Below are 10828 nucleotides of genomic sequence, written 5' to 3'. Positions count from 1 at the left end.
CCACTACTAGTAACGCATTTCGTCAGAATGTTTCAGTCACTTAAGTTCGCACATTACTTACGAGAATCACTCTCGTGTTGGCCTCTTTCATCACACTCCAATGTCCTTCTTTCTACCTTTCTAAACCATCGTTGAGTCTGAAGGCGAGGTGCAGCTAGCTTAGATCATCGCCTCTATGTATATAGCTTTAGTGTATAGGCTTATGTATGATTATATATTTACATAATTAGGAATGGGTATGAGTTGATATTATCAAGTCATATTATTATCTATGTTTTACTTCTAGGGTTGTGAGGAGTTCTTAACCTATATGGCACTTTCTTTCTCCTTTCCTGATTTCTATGGTTACTCCCAGGTTAATATAAGTTGCAGATCGTAGTGAGATTATCTCAGAAGACAGGAATTCTTTTGTCTATAATGGAGTAAGTCCATCATTGTTGCCTTATGTCATAATTCTTCTTCATGAAAGATGTCTATAGTATTTATCTTAACACAAATAATCACAATGACTATACAATAAATTATATCTACGTCATGTCATGATGTTATATATTCACTATGATTTAAGGGTTTCATTTTCCTTTACAGTTGAAGAGTATTCCATGAATATGCACTCCATTTTCATTATCCATTTGTTGGTTGAAAGACATTAAAGCTGCTTGCATTTCCTGGCTATAGTGAATAGAAAGACAATGTACATGGCTGAGCAAGTATCTGTGGAGTAGAATGTCTAGTCCTTTGGACATATGTCAAGGTGAGGTATAGCTGGGTCTTATGGTAGATTTACTTTTAGCTCTTTCAGACTTCTCCATGTTTATTCCATACTGGCTGCATCATTTTGAAATCCACCAACAGTGAATGAGGGTTCTCTTTTCCCTGAATCCCCTGCACCATTTGTAGTTAGTGGTTTTGTTATTTTTGCCATTTTGATTGAGATAAGATAAAATCTCAAAATCATTTTGATTTGCATTTCTCTAGTTGCTAAGGATGATGAGCACTTTTAAAGATATTTCTTAGCCATTTTTTGTTTCTTCCTTTGCAAATTCTCCATTCAGATCCATGCCCCGTTTTTCTAATCAGGTCGTTTGTCTTTCGTGACTCTTTGTTTTTTGAGTTCTTCATGTATTCTGCATATTAATCCTCTATAGCTGGCAAAGAGTCTCTCTCACTCTGGCTGCTTCCTCCACATTGGGTTGGTTATTATTGCCTTTGCTGCACAGAAGCGTCTTTTAGTTTTATGAGGTCCCGTGGGACATCTCCAATGCTTCATCTGAGATGAGAAGAACTCCTCGCCGGGCGGTGGTGGCACACGCCTTTAATCCCAGCACTTGGGAGGCAGAGGCAGGCGGATCTCTGTGAGTTCGAGGCCAGCCTGGTCTCCAAAGTGAGTTCCAGGACAGGCACCAAAGCTACACAGAGAAACCCTGTCTCAAAAAACAAAAACAAAAACAGAAAGAAAGAAAGAAAGAAAGAAAGAAAGAAAGAAAGAAAGAAAGAAAGAAAGAAAGAAAGAAAGAAAGAAAGAAAGAAAGAAAGAAACTGCTCACTGTGAGTGATGCTATTCCCTGACAGGAATCCTGTACTGTATAAAGGGAGAGGCAATTGAGCAGCAATAAGCATTCATTTCACTCTGTTTCTTCATCATGGATGTGATGTGACCATCTGTTTGAAGTTCTTGCTGCCTTGATTTCCCTGCCTTGAAGGACTATATCTTGAACTGTAAGTTAAAATAAACCCTTCCTTCAGGTTTTTTTTTTTTTTTTGGTTAGAGTATTCTCAGAAATAGAAATATCCCAAATACCATTAACACATGAACAATAAAAGAAAATGTGGTAGAAATATAGAACAAAATATTATTCACCTATAAAACGGAATGAAATATCATATGTGTTAAAATATGAATCAACCTTAAAAACATTATGTAAAGCAAGATAATTCAGACCAAAACTATGTATTTAATAATTTCTTTTATATGAAATACAAAGACTACATTAAACCATAGGGACAGAAAGCAGATATTAATTATTGTTAGGGACTGAAAAGAGAGAGCTGTGAATGGTGCCTAGTGATATAGGGGTTGCTTAGGGCTTAATGAAAGTATTTCATAACAATAGAAGTGAGGTGTTGCACAACTTTTTGAAAGTACTATATACTACTGAATTACACATTTTATAATGGTTAATTTTATATTGTATGTATTTCCCTTACAAAGAACAATACAAGGAACTGATTTTAGAAATAATGTTATTTGTTATGAGAGAGCGAAATAGAGAGGAGAGACGGGGATGAATCTGGATGTACTTGTGCCATGGCCGAGGTCAGAGGACAACTTTCAGGAGTCAGTTCTTTGCCACTTTGCTGTGTCTGCTCTGCAGTGTTGCTCAAGGCTAGTTGTTGCACAGGCTTCTGGGCCATTCTCCTGTCTCTGACTCTCATCTCCCTTTAGGAGTTCCTGGTTACACCACATCTAGCTTTTCTGTATGCTGGTTCTGGAATTAAATTGAAGTCAAATGGGTTATCAAACCTGTGCAGCAGGAATGTTTACCCACAAAGTCATCTCCTCAGACTAGGCCTTTGGAGTCTTTTCTCAGCAAATGCATACATCAAATAAAATGTATATATTTTGTGCCCATGTATATAATTTTAGACATAATTTTAAGGGCTTCATAGTTTGAAAATGCCTGAACTCAAGGAATAAGTGAACGTGGGTTGTTTCTCCTCTTCCTGTTGCATTCATGCATAGTGTCTTCTCCTCTCTTCTCAAGCTCTTATCTCCTGCTTCCTCATTATGTCAACCTGCTTACATGCCATCATTATTTTTAGAACCCTATGGCATAGATCTCCCTACAAAAGTGTATATATTCCACTAAGTCTTACTCATTTGCACCTTGTTTACTATCTTGGGTGGTCTGTTGAGAACACGTGGCCTAGATCAACCAGTATGGTCAGGATGTCTGATACCAAGTCAGAAAGTACCAGAACATGAGGATGGATTGCAGACAGAAACCCTGCAGGATGGCTAGGCACTTATCGGTGCCTTGAAAGTGAAGACAGCAGAGTTGAGAGACCTTGCAAGCTGGACCTTCCAAGTAAAACGGAAGCGAGAAGGCAGTGTCTAAGGGTGCTTCTACCCAAGCATTGGGAGTAACCACGGGAAGCAAACGGTCTACGGGCTCTCCCTGCAGCAATTACTTCTCCAGGCTTCATGGTAACCCCAGGCTTCAGGAGGATAGAGGGGATATGCTCTTCCTCCTCTGCTGGGGCTGACTTATCCTGGTGGGAATTTGGAAGGAATGGATCAAAGGCATGTATTAAATTGGCCACCTGTGTCACCTACTATGTAGTTTTTTGAAGTTCAAGTGCCCAGATACAGAAAAAAGGAGGAGAGGCTTTGAAACACAGCCAGGGAGAGGGAAATGGTACCTTCCTTTTCTCTTCACAAGGAATGGATGATACAAACTCTGCAAGTCCCATAACCTGGACTACCTGGGTTCAATAGCTCTTTCCTTTCCCCAAAGTGAGTGAAAGAGCCACAGTCCAATTAGATTTTACCTATCATTTACCAGTTTTTCAGGAACATTAAGTAAATACGTATTTTTAAAAAACAACACATGACAGCACCAGCTACTCGTGAAAAGAAGTTAGAGGTATTTTGTATGTAGCCAGTTCATTTCAGTTACAAACTGGACAGGGTATTCTGCGTAGAAAAGTTGGAGACTCATTTCCGCCTCTTACTTTAAACGCTTCATTTTAAATGAAATAGGTTTGTGCCTATGAGTTCAGCAGAGAAATGAAATCTTAAAAAACTATTTAAAAGACAAGAAAATCTCTATTTCAACAACTTGCTTCCCTTCCAAAGGACCCATCCCGTGCCCTTTATATGCAGAATGAACATTGGTGGCTGAGAGAGGAAGTGGATTGAAAGAGTACATGATTTGGGTTTTTTTTTTTTTAAGTGGTTCCCCAAATCCTCTGAGATCTTAAGAGGCGGCAGTGGTAGGAAAAGATGCAGCCTCTCTCTAATAACCACACAGGGCTAAACGCATACCACTGGAGGAACCACATTTGACCTCCGGGATTTGCAAGTAGCAAAATGAATGACAAGGCCTCATGTTGTGGGGGAAGGGACAGAAGGTGGTGCGGGTAGTGAGGGAAAAAGTAGGCTGGCTCCTGACGCACTTTCTGGTGCTTGGGAGGGGAACTAGGGAGCGGAGCCCACTGGTGACGTTCTTGTCACGTGATTAGGAGCAGACGTATGCAGAAGTCCCTCTTCTTCCAGGTACCAGCAGCCACCAGAGCCTTATCTCCGTGGAGGAAGGCAGACTTGAAACTGAACGACAGAGCAGGGCAACTGCCCTATAGCCCGGCAGGTTGGTACAAGCCAGGGATTTCTGAGGGAGGGGTAGTAATGGACAGAGGCTACCGGAGCAGAGGATTCTGTCTGCTTTTCAGATACCGCCCCCTTTCCACCCCCATTCATTTTGGCGCAGAAGATTATGTGAGTGTTGGTGGTAGCAGCTCTTGTATCCATGGAGAATGTGGGCTAACGGCAGTAGGAAATATGAGAGGGAGTCATTTCTCTGGGATAGCCACAAATCCTTCACTGCCTGCAGATCGCTGGGTAGGAATGACAGGAGGCTAAGACCAGAGCTGATTCAAAACCAGATATTATACTCCTTTCCAGATGCTCACCGACTTGGTGCAGGAAATGGATGGGGACGGGGACAGGGGTCACTGGAGGGAGATCAGGGGTATAGAATAGCAATCGGAACAGTGATTGAGTTACATATGCCTTATAGAGGAGGAGGGCGGGGGAGGGGGACAGCGGGGGAGTGGGGGTGGTGATGGCCTAATCCCTTTTAGGTAGCAGAAGAGGGGCACAGGCCCTGACTCCACGCTGAGGAAGGTGGACTGCCCCAGGCCAAGACTTGAGTTCTCGCATTCTCTTCTCCATCCCCCAACCATTTTGGAGCCCAAAATGGAAGGCCGAGGGGACCCAGGGTGGGGGTTGCTACATAGGAGAGAAACAGAGGTTTAGTATGACCCTCAGCTCCCAGGTAGGGGGTAAGTTCTTAATTGGAAGGGTTCAAAAGAGGTATTATGGACCCAAAATGTTATACTTTAGAAATAATTTGTCCCTTTCATTGTAGAAAGCTGTTTTTTCGGTATATGCGGGAGGAAGGTGTGAGTGAAGTGCTGTGGTTATGTCTGCCCTGCCCCCTCCTCCTTCTCCGTTTTCAGAAAAGTATCCAGCTATGCACTGTCAAGGGACCCTGGGGTGGGGGTGGGGGTGGAGGACTGATACAGAGAGACCTGAGTGAAGCAATATCTGCCTTCTGCCTTTCCCAGGCCTGAACTCTGCTCATTTCAGTGAAGTAAGAGTAGATTTGGGAAGGGAATTCAGACAGACAGAAATGGTTTGGAAGTAATTTTTCACTCCTGTCGCTCGGGACTAGAAAAAGGGAAACTGTCGAGGGAGACATGTGGAAGAAGATCAGAGAACACTGAGAAATGGGTGATGGGGTGGGAGGGAGGAATTGGGAAAGTTTTGACCAAGATTATATGTCCTGCTTGCCAGTCATTCAGATTTCTAATCCTTCATCTCCCCACAGGTCTTCAGGTCTGTGATTGTGGGCACCAATCCAGCCAAGAAAAGGGAAGACTTGCAGGATCAGTGCAGGTTAGTGGAGAAGGAATGTGGTCCACCAGCCCCGGAAATAGAGCGAAGGCTGGGGAGAATACTACTTGTCTCTGTCCTCCAACTCCCCTCACTGCGGTTTCAAGACACATTGCAAAACCCTAAGAGAATGTGATCCTTTATAGCTGGTGAGGCTAAAGAGGAGGCTATGAAATCGAGGAGAAAGAATGGCATTTGCCATGTTCTCTGAGACTGTCAGAACACCTCTGAAATCTGTGTATACTTCTTACAAGTGAAAGGCTGAGGGAAAAAATGTCCCGCAGGATTCCTGCAGTTCTTTGTAAGTTGAAACTACACAGTGCGGCTGTGGGCAGAGCCAGAACAAAGTTCAGAAACCACTGTGCTCCACGTTTCTTTCTTAGCACATCACTTTAACGGTAGGGAGAATCCCTTGGAATTTCCTGCTAAGTTGGTTCATGTGAATGTGTATGAAGTATGTGAAAAAAGGAAAAGGAATATAAGGTAAGAGTCCACCTGAAAGGTGGGTTAGGATGGGTTGGCAGAACTATGAATCAAGGAAAGCAACTGTTAAAACCTTGTGTGGGCCTGTAGACCTTTAGTATTCTTTTCTTTGTCTTCTAGGACAAGCAGCAAAGGAAAATCGCACCATGGAAAAGTTCTACAAAGAAAATGAAGGAAAGCCAGAAAACAAGGGAAGGGCAGAAGATGAAGGAAGGACAGAAGCGGGAGGAAATGCAGATGAAGACAAGTCAGATGCAGAGGGGAAGCCAGCACGCCAGGGGAAGCCAGGGGAGGGGGCAAAGCCAGCTGAGCAGGGACAACCAGATGAGGGCAAGTCAGAAAAGCAGGGAAAGTCTGAAGGGGAGGGCAAGCGCCAAGGGGAGGCAAGCAGGATTCCCAGGCAAAGCCAGCCAGCGAGGCGCGTGCCGCAGAAAAGCGCCCTGCTGAAGATTATGTGCCCCGGAAAGCAAAACGAAAAACAGACAGGGGGACAGACGATTCTCCCAAGAACTCCCAGGAGGACTTGCAGGACAGGCATGTGAGCAGTGAGGAGATGATGAGGGAGTGTGCAGATATGACAAGGGCGCAGGAAGAGCTGAGGAAGAGGCAGAAAGTGGGAGGTTTTCACTGGATGCCCAGAGATGCACAGGATGCGCTAGTCCCCAGGGGCCAGCGGGGAGTGAGGGGAGTGAGGGGCGGAGGCAGGGGCCAGAAGGACTTGGAAGATGCTCCCTTTGTTTAACGCCTTTGGCCCTTCCTTCTGGTTTCTTTGATGGGAAATGTTGCCAGCCCTGCTTTCCCTGGTAGGCATTTGCCAGGCTCTGTGCTTTTAACCTTGTGCTATTTTCCTTTAGGTGTCACTCTTGTTACCAGCAGACAGCACTATGTCTTTTAGTACAGGACTTTCACCCATGTGCATGGAAGAGATGGTCATGGTACCCTGTAAAATAATAAAGATAACAGTTTGCAGAACTACACATACAGTATCAGTCCATTTTTGAAAACAAAAGCATCACATAGAATATTTACATACAAGGAAAATTCCTCAACTACATAGACCTAAGAGAAATAAGGTCTGTCTCTGTGTGGTGGGACTTGAGATTTTTCATTTCCTCATATAACCCCTTCCCTGTTAGGAACAGAGTTTAATTTTATTATAAAAGAAGCAATAAAAGATGAAACAAAGGACTGGGTGCAGTGGCCCACTCCTTTAGACCTAGGGCTCTAGAGGAAGAGGCAGGCAGATCTCTGACTTAGAGGGTATCCTAGTCTTTATGGACAGACAACTCAGGCCAGGCAGGACTCCAGAGTGAGACCCTCTCTCATACTAGGCTATCAAAATAACTATTAAGCTTGTAAAGGAAAAGGAGACTCTTAAAATTCTTGTCAGAATACAGAATCACAGGTAGAACTACACTACCTCTGGGACTTGACGTTGGAGGAATTTTTGCAGTTCCTGCCAATGATACTGGTTCCTTGTCATATGTGAAATGGGGATGAGGTTTACAGCACAAAACTGTGGACTAAACCAAATTTGGCAATGAGTGCTGCTCCTGTGCACTGGCAGCGCCAGATCAGACCCTTGGGGGATGACTGAAGGAAGTCTCAACTATGCCCAGGAAAAGATACAGGAAGCTGAGATGTGGGTGATACCTTCCCTTGGGCAAATGCCACATCCGCTGGGCATTGTGCCTTCTGCCTCATGGATCCTGCATCCTCTTGAGACACCCACGGCTGTTAGTAAGCTGAAGTCCTTGAGGTAACAATGCCCCTTTTCTTTTCCAGAAGCCCCTGTTAAATGGAATCTCTACTGTGTTCCATTCTGACGTGTTTACAATGAGCCTTTTCTCACTTTAACAGCTATCAATCAGAAAAAGAGATGTAGAAAAAATGTTTTCTAAATTTTTAACTAAATATTACATCCACTGTATTTACTTTTATTATTTGTTCATTTGTTTATTTACTTTGCAACAGGGTCTCATGTAAACCTAGGCTGGCCTTCATCTTCACTATGAACAGAAGGAATGACCTTTTGCTTTCTTTTTGTTTAATTCTCCTGCTTCCATATCCTTAGTGCGGGAATTACAGACATGCACCACCAAATCAGGTTTATGAAGAACCAATGACCAAATTCAGGACTTCATGCACTCTAGACGAACATTCTACCAACTGAGCTATAGCCTCATCTCTCAGACTTGCCCTTTATAAAGCCAAGAACTTATTTTACTAATTTTTTTTTAACTTCTCACAACACTTAATAGAAACTTACAAAATAAACACATTAACTATCAAGTAAAAGACCTCAGTTTTGGGGCCATTTCTGCTCCTGGTTTTATGTGTACTCTTAAGTATGCAGGCCAATTACTTTGTTATTGTTGCTATTGTTGAAGTATCTCATGTAGACATGGCTGGACTATACCTGGCTATGTAGTTGAGGCTGGCCTCAGATTCCTGATCCTCCAGCCTCTACCTCTCAACTGTTGGTATTCCAGGCATAGGCTATCACACTGGTCTCATGTAACTTTATTCTTACACAACTGAAATTTGCCACTTCGAAAACAAAAACAAAAACGTGGCAGGGGAGAAATTATTGTACAATTTTTTTCCCAAATGGTTTCTAACATTGGATATAGCAGCAGCTTGTAAAGTTTGAGAGCTACTGGTAGAATATCTGCATGGAAATCCTATCTGTCTTTCAGAAAATATAGAATCCTGGCTTCCACATCAGGCCAAAGTCATCAGACTCTCTTCTGATTTGGTATTGCTTCCATTTTTAGTTAATTTTAAAGAATTGTATTCAATCTTTTCATTTGTGAGAGGGGTGTGTGTGTGTGTGTGTGTGTGTGTGTGTGTGTACTATGATGTACTCGTGGAGGTCAAAGGACAACTTACAGGAGTCAGTTCTCTCCTTCCATCATGTGGGAAGTGGAGACTGAACCAGAGCAACAGAACCCTTTACTCACTGACTCTTTTCTCCAGCTCTCAATTTCATGTTTCCCAAAATAGATACATACACTAAAATAAAAACACCAACAGTGCAAAGCGTTTATTATTAACAAACACTGAAGTCTGTGTTGCCATTTCATATTCCCAATATGAATATGTCTGGCTTCTGATATCTACCATCATATTTTCTAGTGTGCATGTGTTGTTAATATTTTAACAGATTTGGTGAAATGTAATTCACAGATCACAAAATTAACCAACTTTAGTGCACAATTAAGCACTTTTTTAATATGCTAGCAGAGTTCTGAAACCATCACATTATCTAGTTCTAAATTAGATATTTTCATCACCCTAAAAAGAAACCTTATACGCATTGACACTGTGCCTATTCCATGTCCCTAGCATCTGGTAAGCAATGATCCTCTTTCTGTCTCTACGGATTTGTCCATTCACATAAATAGAATCATACACTACATGGCTTGCTATATCTGGCTTCTTTAACTTGTCATAATGTTACAGCATACATCATCACTAAATATTTTCGGGTAAGGTTTTGTTTCAAAACATGTTTTTTGTTTTCTTGAGTATATTCTTAGGAGATGAATTTTTAAAGTCTATAATAACCTGGTATGAGTTTTGAAGACCTGCCAAAATGTTTTCTAAAACAACTGTGACACTAGACACTCCTACCAGGAGTGTTTTAGGGTTCCAATTTCTCAATATCTTTGCTGACACAAATTTATTAAAGCAATCTTAGTTTATTAAAAAGTAGCAGCTCATAAAAATTTTGATTTGAAATTTCCTGATGGCTAACAATCTTCTGCTTTTTTCATATTCTTATTGACCATTTATATATCTTCTGTAGAGAACTGTGTATCCAATTATTCTGCTAGATTTTGTTCATTTGTTTTTTGAGACAGAATCTCTCTTTGTAGACCAGGATGGCTTTGAACTCACAGAGATTTGCCTGCTTCTGACTCTCAAGTGATGGGATTGAAGGCATGCACCACTATGCCTGGCCTATTTTGCTGATTTTAAAATTAGATCGATGGTATTTTATTGTTGAGTTAGAATAATTCCTTGTCTAGTTGAGAAGCAGTCTCTTATGATACAGATAATTTGCAACTGTTATTTCTTTTTTCTTTCTTCTTCTTCTTTTTCTTCTTCTTCTTCTTCTTCTTCTTCTTCTTCTTCTTCTTCTTCTTCTTCTTCTTCTTCTTCTTTTTTCGAGACAGGGTTTCTTTGTGTAGTTTTTTTGGTGCCTGTCCTGGATCTCACTCTGTAGCCCAGGCTCGCCTCAAACTCACAGAGATTCACCTGGCTCTGTCTGTCTCCCAAGTGCTGGGATTAAAAGCATGTGCCACCACTGCCCAGCCGCAACTGTTATTTCTTAACTTGCTAAATATAGACATTATCTATGGACCTTCTGATATAATAATGGAGTATATTCTGCCTTATCATAAGAGTTGGTAAGCTTTCCAGTGCCATAACAAATGTCTGGGAAAAATCAACTTAAAAAGAGAAAAAGGTACTGGAGAGATGGTTCAGAAGTTGAAAACACTGGCTATTGTTCCAAAGGACCTGGGATTGATTCACAGCACTCACACCGTGGGAATCATCTGTAACTCCAATTCCAGGGGACCTGACACCATTTTCTGGTCTCTGAGGGTCCTGAACTCACATGATAAACTTACATACATGCAGGTAGAACACCCACATACA

At 41.9% G+C, this 10828-nt stretch overlaps 1 protein-coding gene across 1 annotated transcript; it reads left to right on the top strand.

The window, feature by feature from the left end:
• The first annotated feature begins 4203 nt into the window (after window positions 1-4203).
• Window positions 4204-7137, top strand: LOC114683882 (transcription elongation factor A protein-like 5). The gene is given in 4 exon segments (XM_028858251.2): window positions 4204-4370; window positions 5613-5680; window positions 6281-6541; window positions 6544-7137. Coding segments are annotated over 2 exon segments (594 nt in total). The 5' UTR covers window positions 4204-4370; window positions 5613-5680; window positions 6281-6306; the 3' UTR covers window positions 6903-7137.
• The last annotated feature ends 3691 nt before the right edge of the window (window positions 7138-10828 follow it).

This window comes from Peromyscus leucopus, chromosome X, assembly GCF_004664715.2.
Source record: "Peromyscus leucopus breed LL Stock chromosome X, UCI_PerLeu_2.1, whole genome shotgun sequence".
NCBI classification, from domain to species: Eukaryota; Metazoa; Chordata; class Mammalia; order Rodentia; family Cricetidae; genus Peromyscus; species Peromyscus leucopus.
This window is presented reverse-complemented; position numbering and strand designations above follow the sequence as displayed.